At 39.2% G+C, this 21,889-nt stretch overlaps 11 protein-coding genes and 1 non-coding gene across 12 annotated transcripts; 8 read left to right on the top strand and 4 right to left on the bottom strand.

The window, feature by feature from the left end:
- Positions 1-62: 62 nt before the first annotated feature.
- ZTA1 (NADPH:quinone reductase) lies at positions 63-1,067 on the top strand (the record flags this gene model as incomplete). Its single annotated transcript, XM_018364286.1, has 1 exon — positions 63-1,067. One exon carries the CDS (start codon positions 63-65, stop codon positions 1,065-1,067), a length of 1,005 nt encoding a protein of 334 aa, XP_018223087.1.
- Positions 1,068-1,471: 404 nt separating this feature from the next.
- Positions 1,472-3,421, top strand: GIP1 (protein phosphatase regulator GIP1; the record flags this gene model as incomplete). The annotated part of the gene is made up of 1 exon (XM_018364285.1): positions 1,472-3,421. The coding sequence occupies one exon, from the start codon at positions 1,472-1,474 to the stop codon at positions 3,419-3,421; it is 1,950 nt and encodes a 649-aa protein (XP_018223086.1).
- Positions 3,422-3,698: 277 nt separating this feature from the next.
- DI49_1074 lies at positions 3,699-3,772 on the top strand. The gene has a single exon. It is a non-coding gene; the product is annotated as a tRNA-Val (tRNA).
- An 859-nt stretch (positions 3,773-4,631) lies between these two features.
- On the top strand, positions 4,632-6,350 carry TCM62 (Tcm62p; the record flags this gene model as incomplete). Its single annotated transcript, XM_018364284.1, has 1 exon — positions 4,632-6,350. One exon carries the CDS (start codon positions 4,632-4,634, stop codon positions 6,348-6,350), a length of 1,719 nt encoding a protein of 572 aa, XP_018223085.1.
- Positions 6,351-6,752: 402 nt separating this feature from the next.
- On the top strand, positions 6,753-8,828 carry QDR3 (Qdr3p; the record flags this gene model as incomplete). Its single annotated transcript, XM_018364283.1, has 1 exon — positions 6,753-8,828. One exon carries the CDS (start codon positions 6,753-6,755, stop codon positions 8,826-8,828), a length of 2,076 nt encoding a protein of 691 aa, XP_018223084.1.
- Positions 8,829-9,118: 290 nt separating this feature from the next.
- On the top strand, positions 9,119-10,312 carry CST26 (putative acyltransferase; the record flags this gene model as incomplete). The annotated part of the gene is made up of 1 exon (XM_018364282.1): positions 9,119-10,312. One exon carries the CDS (start codon positions 9,119-9,121, stop codon positions 10,310-10,312), a length of 1,194 nt encoding a protein of 397 aa, XP_018223083.1.
- A 128-nt stretch (positions 10,313-10,440) lies between these two features.
- Positions 10,441-12,450, bottom strand: FAT1 (long-chain fatty acid transporter FAT1; the record flags this gene model as incomplete). The annotated part of the gene is made up of 1 exon (XM_018364281.1): positions 10,441-12,450. One exon carries the CDS (start codon positions 12,448-12,450, stop codon positions 10,441-10,443), a length of 2,010 nt encoding a protein of 669 aa, XP_018223082.1.
- Positions 12,451-12,794: 344 nt separating this feature from the next.
- Positions 12,795-13,694, bottom strand: FIG1 (Fig1p; the record flags this gene model as incomplete). Its single annotated transcript, XM_018364280.1, has 1 exon — positions 12,795-13,694. The coding sequence occupies one exon, from the start codon at positions 13,692-13,694 to the stop codon at positions 12,795-12,797; it is 900 nt and encodes a 299-aa protein (XP_018223081.1).
- Positions 13,695-14,135: 441 nt separating this feature from the next.
- Positions 14,136-15,071, bottom strand: ATP3 (F1F0 ATP synthase subunit gamma; the record flags this gene model as incomplete). The annotated part of the gene is made up of 1 exon (XM_018364279.1): positions 14,136-15,071. One exon carries the CDS (start codon positions 15,069-15,071, stop codon positions 14,136-14,138), a length of 936 nt encoding a protein of 311 aa, XP_018223080.1.
- A 779-nt stretch (positions 15,072-15,850) lies between these two features.
- On the bottom strand, positions 15,851-18,736 carry CHS2 (chitin synthase CHS2; the record flags this gene model as incomplete). Its single annotated transcript, XM_018364278.1, has 1 exon — positions 15,851-18,736. The coding sequence occupies one exon, from the start codon at positions 18,734-18,736 to the stop codon at positions 15,851-15,853; it is 2,886 nt and encodes a 961-aa protein (XP_018223079.1).
- A 425-nt stretch (positions 18,737-19,161) lies between these two features.
- SCO1 (Cu-binding protein SCO1) lies at positions 19,162-20,070 on the top strand (the record flags this gene model as incomplete). Its single annotated transcript, XM_018364277.1, has 1 exon — positions 19,162-20,070. One exon carries the CDS (start codon positions 19,162-19,164, stop codon positions 20,068-20,070), a length of 909 nt encoding a protein of 302 aa, XP_018223078.1.
- Positions 20,071-20,323: 253 nt separating this feature from the next.
- CSG2 (mannosylinositol phosphorylceramide synthase regulatory subunit) lies at positions 20,324-21,556 on the top strand (the record flags this gene model as incomplete). Its single annotated transcript, XM_018364276.1, has 1 exon — positions 20,324-21,556. One exon carries the CDS (start codon positions 20,324-20,326, stop codon positions 21,554-21,556), a length of 1,233 nt encoding a protein of 410 aa, XP_018223077.1.
- Positions 21,557-21,889: the final 333 nt, after the last annotated feature.

Raw genomic sequence — 21,889 nt, 5'->3', positions numbered from 1 at the left:
TAAGTAGAGCCATAGGGCACGCGCTAACTAGAAGGCAGTTCCAAGGCTAAGCAAAGGTGAAAATGTCGCGTGATATACCAGAAACACAAAAGGTTGTTTTGATTGATGGAGTTGGTGGTTACGATGTCATCAAGTATGAGGATTATCCTGTACCATTGATATCGGATAAAGAGTTACTGATTAAAAACAAGTACGCCGGCGTTAACTACATTGAGAGTTACTTTCGGAAAGGTCTCTATCCTTGCGAAAAACCTTATGTGTTAGGTAGGGAAGCAACAGGTACTGTTGTAGCAAAAGGTAAAGATGTAAACAATTTTCAAATTGGAGACCAAGTTGCATATATATCCAATTCGACTTTCGCGCAGTATACAAAGTTCCCTTCCGAGGGAACTATTATGAGATTGCCAAAATGCACTAGTGATGAGAAGATGAAGTTATATGCAGCGGGTCTATTACAAGCTCTCACTGCTTTGTCATTTACGAACGAAGCGTACCATGTTAAGAAAGGTGACTATATCTTGATATATGCCGCTGCAGGTGGTGTTGGACTGATCCTAAATCAACTGGTAAAGATGAAAGGCGCACATGCTATTGCAGTTGCTTCAACAGATGAGAAGTTGGATACAGCAAAAAAATACGGTGCAGAGTATCTGATTAATTCATCCAAAGAAGATGTTCTTGCACGAGTTTTAGAGATCACAAATGGAGAAGGTGTTGATTCTTGTTTCGATTCAATTGGTAAAGACACTTTTGAAACGACCTTGGCCGCATTGAAAAGAAAAGGTGTGTTTGTTTCCTTCGGTAATGCATCCGGTCTTATCCCACCGTTATCTATAACTAGGCTCTCACCCAAAAATATCACCCTTTTGAGGCCTCAACTTTACGCCTATATCACTGATCATGAAGAATGGGTATATTACACTGACAAGTTTGTGGACTTGGTTGACTCAAAGAAATTGAACATCAAAATCTACAAAACATACGCTCTAAAAGACTATAAAGTTGCCGCTGCTGATATAGAAAGCAGAAAAACTACTGGTAAGCTGGTTCTGGAAATACCTCAATAAACCATACTGGCCTGTCTTGATCATTTTAAGTTTATCTTTTTTTCTTTGTGATCGTGAATTCTGACTGTTCATTGTTCTAGCTTAGTCGTAAAACACACTTAAGCTTTGCTTTCTACTTTTTAAAGGGTGCTCTCGGAATTGTCCCGACGCAAAATATATTAAATGTGACGCTGCGAGAAATCGGGTACATTAGACAAAAAAAGTGTAACAAAAATACTTATATATTTGTAAACCAATAGTATTCTGCTTAGATTTTCTTCTTTGCTTGTTCTTTCATATACGAAGCAAGCAAAACATAGCTATTTTTTTTGCCTATTTGCCTATTAGTTTCGTTGATTTCTCTTTCTCTTTTGATTCTGCTAGCGAAATAATACATAAAGGACTACTATTAATACTGGCTGATTATGGAAACGGTTTTGCAACCAAAGGCGAGGCCATTTGAGTCTTTAAAAAGAAAACGTTTCAGAGAATGGTTAAGGCCGTCAACTGCGCGTGGATCTCTTATACAATCTGACACGTTGAATTTACATGAATTCTCACAATCTAATTGCACCAACCCATTTTCCGATTCAAATTCTGTTCGTGGTCTGCTGGTCACAACACCAACCAAATATAAGTGTCAGGATGAAGGGAACATTTTCTCCCGAGGAGAGAACAAATTTGAAACGTTGTTTAGTAATAGAAAGTTTTATGAGTTCAAAGATAATTTGAAAAGAGGATTCAAGAAAATGCGTCATCGAAAAAACGAAAATGAGAACGAAAATAAATGCTCTACAGACGGAAAGATTGCAAAACTGGATTCAGATAATTTTGAGAAATCCGAAGATTATACACCTTGCTTTAACAAATTCAGTACAAAGCCGCAAGATTTTGAAACGCAATTCGATTATGCAAATAAAAATCAAGGTTCTAATAAGACTTACCTAGATAATGAGTCCTGTTGGAATTTAAGTGAAAGATTGATTCCTTTTAATAATTTGAAGTATGAAGACTTGAAACATTTTGAAGAGAACTTGCAAAGCTTAGCTCCTGTAACCTTTACCCCAATTGAGTCAAACGAATCGCTTGTTGGGTCAGATTCTACACGTGGCACGAAAAGAAGCATTCGCAACGATTCTAGCGATATTGCTTCCGAAAAAAGGATATGCTTGAAGCAATACTTAAATGAACCAAGGTCTGATGACTCTATGGAAAGCACACCCTCCATATACATTACCAAGGAAGTTCAACAAAGAATTGAAGTTTTAAGCTCCACAGATTCATTTTTCATTGAGAAAGTAGATTTTACTTCTAATAGTAAAGCTGACGCCAGTATTTCTGATGACAAAAGCTATCATGATTCCATACAAATGGACGAAGAACCTATAAGTAATGTTAATAGTGGGAACGAAAAAAACATTGACATTGCTGACCCTAATAGCAATGCAGAAAGCGCAGCTGAAAAGCCAACGGAGGTAAGCTCAGTCTTAAAGGATAGGGATATAGACGCTGCGAGTAGTAGCTATTCAGATGAAGCGGGGACAACCCCTGAAGTGATTGATTCAGACGAAATTTCTGACTTATCCGGAACGAGTTCAAGTGATGGTAGCAAAGTTTACACCATCCCAACTTTTCGAGGCCTTAGCAAGCAAGTAAACATTTCCCAAATTCTTTCAAACTTTAAGAAAGAGAGTTTGACTCAAGACAAGTTAACACATTTAATCAAAAATCATCAAAATAAGAAGAAGCGCATAGGATTCAAAAATAAAAAATTCTACGATGCCTTCAATCCGTATCTTGACAGCCAAGAGGAGATTGAATTGGCTGACATTGAAAATACCTCACCAGTTGATATAGATCAAGATATTAAGGATAGCAGTACTTCCAGTGTAAGGTTTGATCATAACTCGCATCTGTTGATTTATAAGAAGTCTAAGAAGTCGAGCAGAGGTGGGAGTCAGGGTAGTTATGTGACCGCTGGAACAAGGTCAATCTTAAAGGCAAAGAAAAATTTTCAGCATGATGAGGAATCTCAAAGAGCTTCAAAGTGTGATACAGTGGGGGTTGCTCAGTTTTTACATTATTTCCAATACACAGAGTATAAAAGGCAAAGGAATGAAGCTGAAAATTATAGACTAAGAGGAGAACAATTGAGCAAATACTATTCTGAAGAATATCCTCCTGATATTTTGAGCGTGGAGGGTGATAACTCCATCAATGATAAATCAGAGATTATCTCAAGTATGAGAGCCACAGAAAGAAATATTGGTAGACAATTGAAAGGAGTAGGCAGTCAAGGAGCACAAATTATTTCGCTTGATGAGGATGTACTGGGCTCAAGTGAAAAAAATCTGTTTACAGATATTACTCCATAGAACCGTTTTTTCTTTAGATTAGATTATAGATATGGATATAGATATGGATATACGTATCCATTATAACTAAACGGGAATCAACTTCTAACGGTAACCATTTAAATAACATAACGATGTGATGGGCGGTGTTACTATTTGGACCTTCATCTTTGTTAATGGTTTTTTTTCAAAGAAAAAAAAAAAGAACTGATGCTCGTGGTTATTTATACTCTTCACAAGTTGATGAGTGAGATATTAATTTGACAAGATTTATGAAACAACTTGATATCGAGTTCCGGGTCCAATGGTCCAGTGGTTCAAGACGTCGCCTTTACACGGCGAAGATCCCGAGTTCGAACCTCGGTTGGATCAAACTCTCTTTTTTTTTTTTTGAAATTGAAGCGGACATTAATCTCACCATTATTTATCAATATACTCAGTGAAATGTTCATTTACAGTTATCATCAACTTCGTTCGCAGTTTTGGTAAGAGTGGCCTACAAAGGGGTAAATTTGACTTGAACCTGTTAAGCCAGGAAATGAATATGTTTGTTTCAATTTCGTATTTTTGATCTTCAATCAATTAAACCTGTTTGTCAAAAAAGCGAGAGTTTGTAAATTGAAATGTTTTTTTATGCGTTTACAGCAGATAAATACTTTTTTGAGTTAAAATAGCAATAAGAAAATATTCAAGGAAATGAAAAATAAACATAAAAAATGTACCCCTAAAAATACTACCAAGGTATTCGAACAGATTCCTCCTGCAGGCTCCCTCTGTCACAAACATGATATAAAGGAGCCCACCAACCTAGTCCTTCAAAGGTTTTAAGGGCAAATGCAACCGATTTCTTAATTCATTTATTTATGAATTACTCCGTTGTATTTTCAATTTCGGTTCCACCAGTTTTTCATTCAATGAGCCTCCCCACACGTAACTGGGAAATCATCAAAAATGCAGTGGCACCGTTATTTAGACACACTGCTGTATAGAGCAATGTGTCTGTGGGTCTATCTTTTATGTTTTTTGGGCGGTTTCCAGTATTTGAACAGATATTTTTTAGATTTTCAAATTTGCGAGACGAAAAATCTGTTATGGTTTTGAAAAAATGTGGGTTTAAGGGTAAATATGGATTACATTTTAAGAGAGACAAGTTTACTAGTGAACGAGTCTTACATTCAAAACATTCCATTCAAATCATTGCAACACAAACGCTGCCTATGCTTTATAGAGAATGCTGAGAAATTGTTTAAAAAAACTGGGAAATTATCGAGCAAAATGTACAATAAAGACTTTACACACGCCTGTTTACAAGACGAAAAATCTTCAGGTACTCAGAGATGTACTCTCCGGTATAAAGCTGTTGGATAAAATAATATCGTCATCCTCTTACAACAAGACATTAATATATGAACCCAAATATAAATCAAAGCCGCAAGTCGTTAGTTCACAGGACACCATGAGACTGCAGAACGTTCTTCGAGAGTTCTTGGATTCATTACAGGTAGATGAGGTTACTAATACAGAACTTCAACTAGATAGCTCTCGAAAGTTGGGAAAAGTTGGTCTTCAGCTATTCTTGGATTGCACTCGCGATAACTTGACACTAAATTCGACATCTTTGGCATCTTCATTACTGGAGTATTATTTTAAATATCCCGAAAGAGAAGTAGTTAGTGGTATCGAAATTGGGTTACAATATATTAGGGGTTTTCTCGAGCAAAATAAAATAATGGTGAAAGGGCAAAACGATATCGATGCCCTAGTGGACCAGTTTACTATGTCATCTTTAGATAGTCAAAGCGTAAAGAATGTCTTACGAGCCGTCAATTACCAACTATTCTCAGACGATATTGTTCGAGTCATAAATGGCAATAAAACATACGATGAGATTGATGTCTCCAAAGGTTGGAAATATCCCGCCGGTATATTAGATACCAATGAAGCGTACCTAAGATCTCTAGAGTTGCCTAACAAGAAATTAGTTTCCGTTGATAAGAAAATGCTGGTTCTCATGTATGACGGAACACTACGAGACGCCAGTAAGATTTTACCCACTATAACGTATGCGCGAAACTTGAAGAAGTCTGTTCTTTTGATTGTCAGTGGAGATTGCACAGGTGATGCACTGACATCGATTACGATCAACAATAACAGGAATAAGAGAGAAAACAACGAGAGCCGAACAATTATCATGAAGTACTCAGAAAAAGCAAACAAAAACCTAGCATTACAAGAAAACCACGATTTCATAAAATTCTTACGGTTGCCTTGTGGATATGATAGCATTTACTCTCCCGAGTACAGTCCATTGGTGCCAAGCAAAATGTGTGCAGACAAATATTATGGCAATGTTGAGTCTATGAAGGCAACCACAGGTGAGGCGTTTTTATATAATGCAATTGATTTCGAATCAAACCAAAACGAAGCTTCACAGTCTTTCCTGCAGCAGACAGTTACCTTAAAAATTGGCGGGCATAATGAAGTCGAAATCGACCAGAGAAGAAACACACTGGAAAACTTCTTGAATAACAGCTTATGCCATGGGCTAGCCAAAGGGTTCATTCCCAGCCATGGTATATCTTTACTAAAGGCGGTTCCAGGCTTGAGCAGGCTGAAAGCTAACGAACCCGATTTTATGACCAAGCTGGGAGTAGATGCTGTATTATCCGCCGTTGTTCTCCCATCCGAGGTTGCGTTTAAGAATGCGTGCGGATATAATTATTACGAAATTAGCAATCTAATAGCCGAAACTATAAACGAAAACTCATTCCAACTAGCCAAATTTTCTTCTACTTCAAACCTGGTGGATACTACAAAAGCTGGGCGCTTAGAGCCATGGAACAAAATGGACTCATGTTTGGCCAGCATAGCAACGTTCATCAAATTGCTTACCAGCTGTAATACCATTGTCACTTGTATATACGAAAAGCCCGAAAAACGCACAGCCTAGTGGAATTGCCTATATAATTTTATATAGCCGAGTATGAGTCATTGTAAATACCAACTACTATCGGCGATTGCCCTATCTTATGATGCTACGTATGTGCCGATGCCCACCTATTATTCCTGCTCAATTCTCTTTTGCGCCGTATCGGAAAAACTCGGTGTTTCCCGCACTCATTAGTAACTCAGTCTATCTTTAGGGATGTGAGGACTAATCATCTCATTCCAGATCTGAACCAGTGCGATCGCACTCACCATCGAAAGATAATGAGCTCCAGATAAGGTACCACCAAACTTTGTAACTCGTGTGTTTGTGTGTTAAAGAAGAGCAAAGCTGAACGCATATGGATTCACTTCTTTCTAACCTTTTTTTCCTTATGCAAGAGACCAACTCTAGAAACTGATAAACATGCAAACTTCAAGTAGACAGTCGGATATAGGATCTTTGAGAAGTAATGACTCGGACACTTCATTACCTGATAACCAAGTTAGAATGCATGGCGGGGATAGCAGCAGCAGCAGTCCGCACAGAGGGGGCACTGACTATGCCGATGAAAAGGCCAATTTGGATACCACGACATCGAACGGTCATGGTCAGAACGGGAACCAGCTAAATAGACTCAAGAATAAGGATTATGTTGTTCCAAGAAATGAACGTAGGGGGCTGCTACCCCAACTTGCCATCATACCCGAATTCAAAGATGCAAGGGACTATCCGCCAATGATGAAAAAAATGATTGTCTTTTTAATTGCATTTTCTTCAATGATGGGCCCCATGGGTACATCGATTATTTTTCCAGCGATCAATGCAATCACAACTGAATACAAAACTCCAGTAATCATGGTGAACGTATCGATTGGTGTATATTTGTTAAGCCTTGGTGTTTTCCCATTATGGTGGTCGTCCCTGTCCGAGTTGGAGGGGAGAAGGACCACCTACATCACCTCTTTTGCATTGCTGTTTGCATTTAGCATCGGATCTGCCTTGGCTCCTGATATTAACTCGTTTATTGCATTAAGAATGCTTTGTGGAGCCGCTTCTGCTAGCGTCCAAAGTGTTGGTGCTGGGACGGTTGCTGATTTATACATAAGTGAAGATAGAGGTAAGAACTTAAGTTATTATTACCTCGGGCCACTATTAGCCCCACTTTTATCTCCAATCATTGGTTCTCTGTTGGTGAACCGTTGGCCGTGGAGATCCACTCAATGGTTCATGGTCATTTTATCTGGGTGTAATGTTATTCTTTTGACTGTACTGCTGCCTGAAACTTTAAGAAAACAAGACTCTAAAAGTGCCATTGCTCAAATTTTGGCAGAGAGGCGTGTTCAAATAGATCGCAATAAATATGGGGAAGGACAAGAAAATTATCAGCCAGAAGAAGAAGACGAATTGGAACAAACAGAAAATCGAATTGCCTCACTATCCACTGAGAAGCACAACTATGTTAGAGAGGTAGATGGTCAAGATTCTTTAGATTTAGAAAGTCCAGGTAGCCATGTTGCGTATGATGGGCCATCAAGGGAAAATCAATTGCAACGAATTTATACAGAGGCGAGTAGAAGCATGTATGAGTACCAATTGGACGATAGCGGTATTGATGCAACAACAGCTCAAGTTACGAGAATCAGGTCAACAGATCCAAAATTAGCAAGATCAATTCGTGAAAACAGTCTTAGAAAATTACAAACCAACTTAGAAGAACAAGTCAAACAAGTACTATCCAAAAATGGGAGCGAAATTGCTCCTAGGGAAATATCCGCGGTGAGAAAGTGCTGGGACACCTTTTTCGTTTATTTTATTAAACCTCTTAAATCGTTATACTTCCTACAATACCCACCTGTGGCACTTGCCATAACATTTTCTGCGATTTCCTTTTCAACCGTATACTTTGTTAACATGACAGTGGAATATAAGTATTCAAGGCCTCCTTACAATTTTAAACCGTTATACATTGGTCTCCTGTATATTCCAAACTCAATAACTTACCTTTTTGCCTCTATTTATGGGGGTCGTTGGGTAGACATGCTTTTGAAAAGGTACAAAGAGAAATATGGAATTCTTGCTCCTGAAGCCCGTATATCATGGAATGTGGTTACATCTGTAATATCATTCCCCATCGCGCTTTTAATCTTTGGCTGGTGCTTGGACAAAAAATGTCATTGGGTAACACCGCTCATCGGAACAGCTCTTTTTGGATATGCCGCTATGATGACCATTGGAGCTACTCTTTCTTATCTGGTTGATTCTTTGCCAGGAAAGGGTGCCACAGGTGTTGCATTGAATAATCTCATCAGACAAATATTGGCCGCAACAGCTGTATTTGTCACCACGCCGATGATAAACGGTATGGGCACTGGTTGGGCCTTCACGATGTTAGCCTTTATCGTCCTAGGTGCAAGCAGTGTACTCGTTATATTGAAAAAGCATGGTGATTACTGGAGAGAGAACTATGATTTACAAAGACTGTATGATAAAGTTGACTGATCACATCGTCAAAAAAAATAAAAGCGTGAGATTGTATTATTTCAAGGGCTTGAATTAATACGTGTAATTTAATCTAGTTTAGACAATATCATGCACATATGTAGTTAGGCCATTATCAAACGAAAATCGTAGAAATATCCTTAGTCTGTGTTTAATCTTAACATGAGGCGGAAAACTCTCCGGAAAAATTATTATAAATTCAAAAACTCACCAAGAAACGCTAGCCAACAAAAGAGAAAGATGAAAAAAATTGATTGTTTAGAGTTGTTTAATAAAAGGACAAAAAATCGATGCTGCATAACAAGATAAATCGTAATATTAGGAAAGTTGTCGTCCCAGGTATTTCTTTATTAGTTTTCTTCCAGGGGTGTATTGTTCTTTTGTTCCTTCAAGTAACTTATAAGACTATTTATTGTAGGAATGCTATAAGAAGGCAAAGTGGTCTTAATGAAACCAAAAGACTGTTTATTGTCTTATTATCATCCATTTTGCATGTTGTCGCGCCATCTGCTGTGAGAATTACTACGGAGAATGCCACTATTCCCAAAGGGACGTTTTTTAAAGACTTAAAGGAAAATAGAATTCTCTCCCATCTAAAAAGCAATTCAGTGGCCATTTGTAATCACCAAATATACACAGATTGGATCTTTTTATGGTGGTTAGCTTATACTTCAAACTTAGCAGCCAATGTGTTCATCATCTTGAAAAAATCATTAGCGTCTATTCCAATTCTTGGTTATGGTATGAGAAACTATAACTTCATCTTTATGAGTAGAAAGTGGGCACAAGACAAAATCACCATGAGCAATAGCCTTGCCGGCATTGATTCGAATGCGAGAGGTATTGGATCACTTGCTGGGAAGTCCCCTGAACGTATAACTGAGGAGGGAGAGAGCATATGGAATCCTGAAATTGTTGACCCAGAACAGATCCTTTGGCCGTATAATTTAGTCCTCTTTCCTGAAGGTACAAATCTCAGTGCTGATACCCGACAAAAGAGCGCTAAATACGCTGCAAAAATTGGGAAAGAACCATTCAAGAACGTTTTATTACCACATTCTACAGGATTAAGATTCTCATTACAACAGTTAAAACCAAGTGTTGAGGTTCTTTATGATATAACAATTGGTTACTCCGGTTTAAAAAAAGAGGAATACGGTGAGCAGGTATATGGGTTCAAGAGCATTTTTTTAGAAGGAAGATATCCCAAGTTAGTTGATATTCATATCAGAGCATTTAATGTCGACGATATTCCATTGAATGATGAAAACGAATTCTCAAATTGGTTGTATAAAATCTGGGGTGAGAAAGACGTTTTAATGGAAAAGTACTATTCGACAGGTTCGTTTATAACTGATGCCGAAATAAACCATTCGGTTACTGATAGCTTCAAGATAAACCTTATTGAAATAACCAAGATATTGATACTACCAGCTTTGACGACACTTTGGTTAGTCTATAAACTCTTCGTCTTGTTTTTCTAAATTAATAATTCTTTTCTTCTTTTATGTATATAGATAGATATAAACCTCGTTATTTCCTTTATCAGCATTGTGTATATATACAAACTATTTATGAGAAAAATGCCGTACCCAAATCCAAAAATGTCAAGTTATAATTTTATTGTTTGAGCATCAATGGCTTCCCAATCTTCAGTAGTTAAGACTTCATAACGTTTATAATTTTTTAGCCAAAAAATGGTGTCATTTCCATCTAAACCCTTTGGTAATTTTTGCTCTCTATAAAGCTTTTTCAAAACTTTGTGATTATCGGTCATCTTGATTTCATTCACAAATTTAACAAACAATGGCATTGCATAAGACGGTAGACTTAATCGGCTTAAAGAATCGTTTAAAAGCCGAATCTTTGTGGCAATATCAATAGAGTTATCGACTAACTTAATCACGGCAAAACCTGCTCTACCTTCATATTTAGGTACTTTGATACCAACCACAACAACTTGCGCGTATTGCTCTTTGTTAGTGGCAGTTAACTGATCTTCTACCTCGGTGGTAGAAACATTTTCGGATTTCCACCTAAAAGTGTCACCCATTCTATCAAGAAAATACCATAGTCCATACTTATCAGCTTTCAGCAGATCACCGCATCTATACCAGGCATCGCCGTGTTTGAAAACATTCCTCAGAACCTTTGATTTTGTCTCCTTGGCATTACCAAGATACCCTTGGAATGAGGTTTCTGGCTTTCGAGGGAAAAAAATTTTCATTAACATTTCACCTGGCTCGCCAACAGGGGCCACTTCACAGAGACCCTTAGAGTTCCTATAAATAACAGAATCGTCATTTGGATCCATTCTCACCAGTGTTTGTTGAAACGACAAAAACCATTGAATGATGGTACCGTAGTTTCTGCAAGCACCAACTCCAAACTCACCCCTTTGAAACGTGGTTGTGGCGAAAGGAGCTTCCGTTGCGGCATAAAATTCACCGATAACTTCTATATTGAACCTTTTTCTGAAATCTTGCCAAATGTCAGGTCTCAAGCCGTTACCGTAAGCAACCTTCACCTTATGCATCCTTTCGTATTTGGAAACTGGAGTATGTAAAAGGTACCTACACACTTCACCGACGTATTGAATATGCGTAGCTTCTGTTAAATAGACTTGCTTCCAAAACGTACTCGCAGAGAACTTATGCGATAAAGCAATGCAACCACCTTTGGACAGGATTGCACATGCACCCAATAATGCAGCAGTGGAATGGAACAATGGCATGGCTGTAAAAACAGTACTTTCGTTATTCATATGTAGAACATGACCAAACATTTGACAACCTACAGAAGATTTCCTCCAAGACATAATGGCAGATTTGGGCAAGCCTGTTGTCCCAGACGTGTAAATTAACATGGAAGGTTGGAAATCAGTTAGACTTAATGGTGTCCTTACGTCATCTTCTTGTAAGAATTCGGGTGATTGTGGGTTCAAAAGTTGACGCATCAAGTCTTGTTCCTCGAAATAATTTAGTTTAATATTGGGAAGTGCGTTCTTGATTTCTTCTTCCGACTCACTAATTGGTTTACTGGCATCAGGGTCAATAAACACCTGCGTAATATTGGAAATTTTTAGAGAGTGCACCAACGGAGTACCCTTAGTGTTGTAATTCAAGAAAGCTGGAATGGCACCAATGTTCCACATGGAAAGCCATAAGAATACGAAAAGGGGTTTATTAGTACAATCAATTGCCACGTAGTCACCGGCTTGAACATTATAGTTAGAATGCAAGATATGGGATAGTCTTAACACTATATCGTAAGTTTCACTGTATGTGTAAGTTTCTAATTGAAATTCACCCTTTTCAGCCAAGGGACGGGCGTAACTAATAGCTGGATGGTCACCATTTTGTTGGACCTGCTTAATAAACAGGTACCAGTTTTGGAACCTGTGTCTTCTCACAGAAAGAATATAACAAAATACACCTTTCAAAAAGTAAGGGATAATATACCAGTCCTCCTTGAACCCGTGTTTACGATCTAATTCCTCGAAATAATCACCGAATAAGTAACCAAGCGGTTTTTGAATAGGGGTTACAATTATTTTAATCAACCTAAAAAATAGTAGGAAAATCCTCGTTAGAACGAAAATGACAACCTGTACGGGAGACATGGTCGTTATTTACAGCTTAGTGATAGTCAAGCGAATATACTTGGATATAATCGAATGTTCAGGCAGTTTCACAAACAAAGATCCTCAGGTACTTTATTTTTTTACTGTAGCAATTCTTATTACACTAGCGAAAATTCCAAAACCTTTGTTTCATTTTGCGAAAAACCCGCGTTATGTTTTTTTGTCACTCGTTGATGTGACAGTAAACAAATAAAATTAATATAAAACCTGAGTACTTTATGCTTAACCGTGCTATTTTATGGCTACTAATTTTTTATTTGAGGTTATGGGTATGCTAAAGTTTCTGATAAAAACCTATATACTTTTGAAAAAAACAAAAAAAACTATACCTTGGAGTGCAACGTAGACGAATCCGAAGAAGTATAATTGTTGTACCTATTCTGTGCACATGGGACGTTGTCGATCTCCTCTTTTAAGCTTTTCCTATCTCTCAGATATATTAGCCATAAAATAGTGCTATCCAATAACAAGAATGCAAAACTGAACCATGCCATTGTCGCTGCTTTCTTACCTTTTTTAACATCAATTATATTCATGCTTGCAGAGGGAACTAATCTATAACTACCATTTATACCCACGTGTGTCCACATAGCTCCAAGTCCCCATGTTAAGACTAAGGCCGGGCTTAGCAGCAACAAAAATCTATTAACAAATAATTTGAATGGTAGCTTAGGAACGGTTACATACACAATGAATAAAAACATCAGGATCGTTAAGATTATAGTGGCCATCAAGATATATGGATGTAAAACGTTAACGGATGTTAGTTGCGCTAACTTCAAAATATCTAAAACAACACTAGACTGTGATTTGGAACCGGAAGATGCAATATTGGATAATTGGATTTCCAAGTCTTTATACAAAGGAACGGAGCTTAAATCTTTTCTCGGATAACAGATTGTATTGGAAGATGTGGTCATGTTATTGTATGCACTATATTGTGAGGGTATTTTGTCAATACAAACACCCATATAGCCGGATCTTATAATGACGTTTTCCAGCCCCAACGTTGTGTTTGATTTTTCATATGACTTTTCGATGATTGAATAGAAGGGCGAGCTCTCATCAAACGTGTACTTGACTAAGAAAGTTGACACGTTTGTCGGATTATAGCAACCGATTAGAAGGAAAATCAAAAGAAATATTGTGATTATGTTAAAGATCAATGCAAATATTCTGGGCATACGTTTGGTAAAGAACCAAATTACTGAAATAACAACCATATTGCTTTTATTACTGCTTGTTTTTTCTTTCTTTTTGCTCTCTGAAGGAATGAGTAAGAGAAAGGCATATATGGAAGTTGACAAGAGAATCCTGTAAATAGACTTGCCATTCTTTTCATTTATAAATACTGTAAACTACTATTTTTTTTATCAGCCAGTTTCATATCTGTATTAGCCGTGACATTAGCTGAGACGTGTATGAAACCATTATACGGTCGGAAGAAAAAAAACAAAGGAAGAAGGACTCATAAGAAATGTTTCAAAAATGTTATATTTTTTTGTGTTTTTACCTGAATATATAGTAGTATTTGATATTTATTATCTTTTCTTTTTTATTTATGGTTTTTCTTTGGATATGTACTTTGTCTCATCAAGTCAAAATTCGTTTCATCTTCTACAAAAACAACGTCAAATAAGGAGGCTGTGCAAGAAGATCTTCGATCAGCCCAAAGAGGAAGCACCGGTAATAATATCAACTAATTCATTAGTAATGACAGCTTGTCTTGTTCTGTTATACAAGATAGAGTAACGGTTGATCATGTCACCAGCATTCTTGGAAGCGTTATCCATAGCGTTTCTTCTCGCAGAAATCTCAGCAGCGTAACCTTGAGCCATTGCTGTCAACATTTGGTTGGCCAAAGTGTATTCAAATAAATCTGTTGGGACGTTTGCGTCTGCGTCAATTTCAAATTTACCAAATGATGGAGACTGTTCAATGGTCTTTGCGTTGAAGATTGGTTTTTCGGCAGGTTCAAATGATATAGAAGACACTGGATCATTGTAGAAAATGGAGATCTTTGGATAGGTACCAGCTTTCAATATACTCAATAATTTATCAGCAATTAATGCAGATTCTTGGAAAGTTGGGGCATCCTTACCAATACCGTTGATAGACAACTTGATGTTGTCAGGATTTGTTCTCAAAAGTTGCATTTTGATTTTATCACCAATGGTAACTATATCAGCATTTGGCTGATTATTCAAATGTCTTCTTACAGCTTTAGCCAATTGAGAGTGGATGGAACCACACAATCCCTTATCAGAGGTGATAGCAACAATCAATTCTTTAGGAGTGGTGGATTCGGTGGCCTCGACGTCCAAATTCTTGGTTTCCGCGTTCTTGTAAAATAACTGTTCAGCTTCATCCATCTTCTTGGCAGAAATTTTAGCTTTTTCAGCTTTACTTAATCTGGTAGATGCGACAATCTTCATAGTCTTTGTAATTTTCTCGATATTTTTAATGGATTTCAAACGCATTTCCACTTCTTTCAAAGTAGCATAAGTTCTAACTGGATTAGTCTTGTAGAGAATGCCCGCTTGTGCTTGATGGCACATCACAGAACGCATTGCATTGTTAGAGACGATTCTTGACAACATGGCTACTAGCTAAAAGGATAACGATTCCTACTCGTCTTCGATTGTTTGTCTTGTAATAATACTGTAGCGGTTCTAAAGTTTCTTCTTCCTTGACTTTAATGATTATCAACTAAGCATCTCCCTTCCCAGTTTGTCCTTAATCGCTATTGCGATCCGGGTGCCTCGCGGAGTTGCTTGCCGTTCATTGGTTAATTATCACGTGATTAGTTCAATCACCCATATAATGCTTGCAGACATCAATATGGAGTACGCAGCTCTGCTCTGTATCTCTCAAATGTCATCAGATCGAATTCAAATATAATCATTTTTACGATGTTCTTCGCCTCTAGTAAGCATGGCTCTAAGCTTTGAGGTCTGCAAGATACAAGATAATTATCACGATTCTCATACAACGAAGAACGATGAATACAACTTGAGCGTAGTCAGTTTAAACGAGCTATTAATACGTTTCCAAAGACACGTTTTCATTCATAGGACTCCCCGAGTCTGTTAATGGGTGGATTGACTAAAACGCCCAATACATTTTTGGCGTCACTAATCATTACGACAGAACCCTGTGAAAAAGGGAAAAAACAAACAAGCGGAACTAAAAGAAAGAACATTATATTATGCTACATTATATTTGGTATTGGTATATATATATATATATATATTTATATAAAAGTTTGGACGAGAAATGTCAAAAGTATTTTGAAATAGATGGGTGTAATGGGTACATTAAAAGACCGGAAAGAAAATAAAGATTTTTTTGAATGGTAGACTGATTATTATGACCTATGTTAACCTTTTTTATGGAAGACTTTAGTCAAATCCAGTTTGGAAACTTCCCAAGATCCGCTATCTTCTACTTTATTTCTGTAACTTACGATTATACGCAAGTATTTCATGAACAAGAAGCCCATAGAACCGACTACTCTAAAGGCAGCTAAAGCAGCGACCGACCATAAAATGAAAATTAAGTAACCATTGTCTGTATCCTGTGGTGTGAAAATTTGAATGATGGACATGATTAGTATTAAATTCGATAACATCCATATCATCACAATTCTGGTTCTTATGTCTCTGTAATAGTCATTCTTGGATTGCTTTTCGTTACCACTTGACTCTTCGAAATCAGGCTCTTTCAAGCGGCTTTTTATTTCCAAAAATTTCTTATCAACTTCCTGTGGCCAATCCGTTTCCACGATCTGTTTACCATCTGGACCTTGCACCACAATGGCCTTAGATAATTGTTTAGACTCCTGTGTAGAACCTTTAGTACCCCACGAAACATCGTGCGTATTGCAAAAGGCAAAAATTTGTAGAGTGCATGTAAAGGCAGGAAGCGTCAAAAAATATTGTATGGATGATGTAAACATATGCCATGGATCCAGGTACATGAGGGATGAGAAAAAGTAAAGACCATAGGTAGACAACAGTGAGATAACAATATCAACGAATATTTTGTGTGATTCCGTACCAGAAGTTAGTGACTTAAAGGCAAATACAAACCCGCAAACCAATGAATATGTGGAACAAATAGACAATATAATCATAGACGTAATGAAGAGATGTTTTGCACCTTGAGGCCTATTACCCATAGAGATAATGAACAAACTTGCTAAATCACAAAAGATCAAATACTTGAAAAAAATGAACAAAGCCTCACCATGTTTAATAACTAGATTCATTGAGCCAGCCAAATAATAGAAGGTAAGGACAAAGTTTGCAATGGAGAACCAGGAAAATAGCATTTGGATAAACTGGTAAAGAAACTCAATGTGCAGGAAGAATTTACGTACAACGGAATGTTTGGTTTTCCAAATTTGATAGAAATGTAATTGAGCATAAATTGCAGCAAACATTGCACCATTCAGCCAACGTCTTCTTTGAGAAATAAACTCAGAAACGTCTTCAGGAACATCAGTCTCACCAGTGGCTTCTTTGACATATTTCAAAACCCATTTGGCATCTCTCTTGGCAACCAATTCCCAACAAAGAATTCTATCTTCAGCCAAATACATATTTGCCGTAAAGACATCATGGTCCCTACCTTCTTGAGTTTCACCAAGGAAGTACGACCTTAGGGGTCCAGTTCCATCGTCATGATTTTTCAGAGCTCTGTATCTGTATGCGGATAAAGCACCGGGAAGAACCGAGATATAACCGAAGACACTTTCCAATGGTTTATCTAAAATGTTCGAAATTTTGTATTCAAAATTTTGCGACGCGACTAGTGGATTGAAAAGTTTCAATCCCCATTTACCCTTCATAGTCTTAATTTGACCAGCGGCACCAGCGACGTTTGAATCCATGTCAAACACCTTCCACAACCGATAAATGGCGGTATTGTTCAAACGCGTACCAACATCGACCAAAGTGACGACGGTGGGCTGCAAAACGGGACAGAAGGCATTGAACAACCAACGATGAGAGTTGATCTTTTTCTTGTTTTCCTCTTTTAGACAAAAGACTAACTGTACTGGGACAATGTCTTTGGAAACGTAATCCAGATCCGCATTGATGGAGACCTGAGTTGTCAGTTCGAAAATATGCGCCTTCACGGGATCACCATTAACAGAGGCTTTGGCCATATCTTCTTGGTAAACACCCAAAGCAGCCAAGTAGTCAAGAGATCCTTGATTGACTTTGGCTCTACCATCACTAATTAAAATAACAGAGACTTTCTTCCAGCCATTGGGGCCCCAGACATGAGATTTTTCACGTTTGCAAAGATGAGCAACGTTTTTCATGATCGAATGAAGGGTTCTTGCCAAGGAGTACTTATCTTCGTTATACATTGTGATACAGATGGCGATTTGGCATTCCCTGTTCATCTCCGCAAACCGCAAAGTGTAACCTTCCTTTAAGAAATCATCTGGTTCAACGGTACAAGCCGTGTATCTCATTTCTGTAAACTCTGGGGAGTTTCTACGGGGCAAAGTGTCTAGCAATCCTCTTGGAATTGGGTTGTCTAGTTTCAACAGTGCCTTTTTCTTGCTGGGGGGAGGCAAGTCTGAAACCATTCTTCTTTTACTCTCAGAATTAGCACGTCTTACATACTGTTGTCTTGTCGGATGGTTCAGTTCAAACTTAGTTTCATTGAAGGTGTCTGCAGAGAAAATCGTAGACTGATCATCATATGATGTGGTGGAAGTGAGGTATTTCTCTTTCTCGTCGTCTCCCAGGGAAGGCGCCGTGGTGGAGGTTGTAGACATTGTATACTTCGAGCTTTGAGAATACAGTCTGCCACTACCAAATAGGTTGTTGCTGGGCTGTTGTTGGGGAGACACGTGGTAGGGGTCTACCGGTAAGTCTGTGTTCTCGCGAGGATAAAGGTTGCTGCCGTCGCCCAGATGTATAACAGCTTCACCTGGTCTCTTCGGAGACTCCTGCAAATTAGCAGCATACCTGTTGGGAGCAACGGGGGAGTTATGGGCACTGTCACGATAGAACTGAGTCCTATGGCGACGGTCTGGAGAATACCTTAGCGCGGCCCTGGAAGGAGACACAGGAAGACCCTGAAAGACGTTTGACTGTTCGTAGCCCTCCTCCAAGCTCTCCGAACTGCCGTTGGCCCACCGGGGGTTACTGCTGGTGTTTGTATAAAACCTCGAAAGGTTAGAAGCCCCACGCCTGCCGGGAGAGCCACTCGAAGGCTCCACCATGAACGGGTTTCTTGTCATTATTGCTATAACGCTATACTTGTGTTTGTTTGTTTATCCACTTTGTGACAAATCTCTTCTTGCTGACAGCAATGTTCACGATAACTAAATATGACGATCCCATCCAAGGGTGAAGCCTCGAATTCCCAATTGAAACTAAATTAAAGCTTTGCAATTTCCAATATCGATGCTATTATACCCAAAGGGGAAAAACGTAAACATACAATAGGGCTTTATAGGGCTTGTATTTTTCAAGTAGCAAAGCCCTGACTATATATATTTAACCCTATCGAGCGGAAATAAGCGGAAATAAACACCAAGACAAAAAAGCAGAGAAAAGAGGAAACACTATAATAGCGTCTATTGTGATTGATTGGCGTCTAGAAGGAAAAGAAGGGTCCTTCAAAACAAGCCGAAGCACACAGAGACGGCGACAACATACCAAGATGCTTAGGTTATCAAGAAGTATCGACCAAAGACTGCTTCAGTGCGGTGCCATGAGACAGCTGCGGGCCGCGAGCGTGGGTTGCAGTGGCTCTAAATTGCTCACTCAAAGGGGATTCTCCACTAGGGCAGGCCTGTGGCAAACAAACGACAAGAAACCCTTGAGTAGAGTTCCCGTGGGCGGCGCACCCATCCCAAAGGACCACAAGAGGGCGAGCGAGGGTTCTATTGAGTTTTCCACGGGAAAGGCCATTGCCCTGTTCCTCGCAGTCGGTGGGGCAATCTCGTACTTCTTCAACAGGGAAAAGAACAGAATCGAGACTCAAAAGGAGGCAGACGCGAATAGAGGGTACGGGAAGCCCTCTCTGGGTGGGCCCTTCCATCTGGAGGACATGAACGGTAATGAGTTCACAGAGAAAGATCTTCTCGGCAAGTTTTCCATATTGTACTTTGGGTTCAGCAACTGTCCCGACATCTGTCCCGATGAGCTGGACCAGCTGGGCGTGTGGCTAAACGACTTGTCGTCTAAGCACGGTATCACTCTGCAGCCTCTCTTTGTCACTTGTGACCCGGCAAGAGACTCTCCAGCGGTTTTGAAGGAGTACTTGAGCGACTTCCATCCCTCCATCTTGGGACTGACGGGCACGTTCGACGAGGTGAAGAACGCATGCAAGAAGTACAGGGTGTACTTCTCCACGCCACCAAACGTCAAGCCAGGCCAGGACTACTTGGTGGACCACTCCATCTTCTTCTACCTCATGGACCCCGAGGGCCAGTTTGTAGACGCCCTGGGCAGGAACTACGACGAGAAGACGGGCGTTGACAAGATTGTGCAGCATGTCAAGAGCTACGTGCCTGCAGAGCAGCGCGCCAAGCAGAAGGAGGCGTGGTACTCCTTCCTATTCAAATAGAGGCTGTAGACTTCACGTACTGTCTTGTATATATAACAATAATGCTACAAAGCCCATCTTATAACAATAGACGATAAGCGCGGCGTCACCCGGAGTGTATCGGAGGGAGAAAATAGCCGTCTCATCCAAAGGAGGCTATGTGTGTATAAGAAAGAGAAAGAATAGAAGATATACGGAGGTGGTATTTAGCAAGGACGCGATCTGCTAGAAGCCGGTGAGTCAACACAATAAGAGATACAGTCTAGAGTTAATCATGTCTACTACTTTACTATGGTTTTCGAGCGTAATAGGCTACGTGATTCAAACGAAATGTCTGTCCAATATACAATCTAGGAAGGAGGTCCCCGTGGGGGCCAACAGCACCGTTGCGACCCCCGAGGCTAACGGTGACAATGGCAACAACGGCTCGCTGACCTTCTATCTGACCTTCATGTACTTTGCGTCGTGGTTGCTCTTGGTACCTGCATCTCGACTCTGGAAGAACATGAGACCGATGTTTATCTCAGATTCAGAATCGAACAGAACCCTCGAGCTCAACGGCACTAATACCGAGTCCGTTATGGACGACGACGTGGATACGTTCTCACACGTACTAGATGACCCTCAACCACGCATTGCCATCCAACAACAAAAACAAAAAATCATATCCGTTGCCAGCATGAAGTATTTAGCTAAGCTGACAGTGTTGGCCTCAATAATGATTGTAGCGAACCTGACTTACAACTTAGCTTTGTCTTTATCGCCAGCATTTGATGTTGCTCTGATACAAAACACTGCCATTTTCGAAATTGTCACTCTTCTCTACGGTGTTTGCGGGATCTCCAGGAAAAACTATGTGTTCCGTAACTTCCTAATTATGATGAATGCCGTCATTGGCATTTTGATCATCTCGTACACAAAGGCTACCTGTGATATGCTCGCCGGCAAGCTGTCTGTTAACCCTAATACGGGTGAACTTACAGACCCCTTCTTGTTTGACAGGTTGAAAGGTGCCTTGATTTGCGGTCTCGGTGCTTTGGTTATGGGCCCATTCGCCGTGTTATGGAACCGTTGGTTTTGCAGCAACATTTCTAAGAACGACAACTCTGCCGTTGTCTTGGTCAAGCAAAGCACTCATTTGGCCCTGATCGGTGTCATCGGTATGATCATGCTTTTGCCATTCATTCCTAAATTCCCCTCTCGCGGGTCTTTGGAATCCATCTCCTTGTTGTACAATGACAAGAGCTTCTGGTTTTCATTGCTCGGCGCAATTTTCTTTGGCACACTACCAAACCTGGTTTCGGTACTAGAGTTGAACCGTAAAGCTCCCGCTGAGTATTTGACTACATGCAATTTAGGGGCTATTATATTCATGGGGTTGGCCGAATGGATTTGCGAACCCACCCAGACCACCATCGTTAGATGGGAGGTCATTGGCTACATAATGTTGACTGTAAGCTTGTTGGTCTTGTCAGTGACACTAGGTGAAGGTAAATACCATCATTAGGGAGTCAACAAATTATGGACGATTGACGATGCGACAGGCATATATAACAGTATGCTTTCGCAATGAAAAAAAAGAATATATATCCATACAGTCATTTGATTACTAGGATGGTTACCGGGATGTTATTATATTGTTCTATTTTTTGTGTATATAATGTATATTCTAAGAGAAGAAGTCATCTGGTAGACTTTACTGTATATAATAAGCGTAAACAGCGCACTTCTTTTTCCTACAGTTTCTAACTGTGTATATAACCAAGTACGGAAATAGAGGTACTCAATATATGACTTCACAGTATAAATGAATAGCTAAAAAAAAAAAAAAAAAAAAAAA

Source organism: Saccharomyces eubayanus, chromosome IV (assembly GCF_001298625.1).
Source record: "Saccharomyces eubayanus strain FM1318 chromosome IV, whole genome shotgun sequence".
NCBI classification, from domain to species: Eukaryota; Fungi; Ascomycota; class Saccharomycetes; order Saccharomycetales; family Saccharomycetaceae; genus Saccharomyces; species Saccharomyces eubayanus.
Note: the sequence above shows the minus strand (reverse complement) of the source record. Positions and strands in the feature narration are given on the sequence as shown.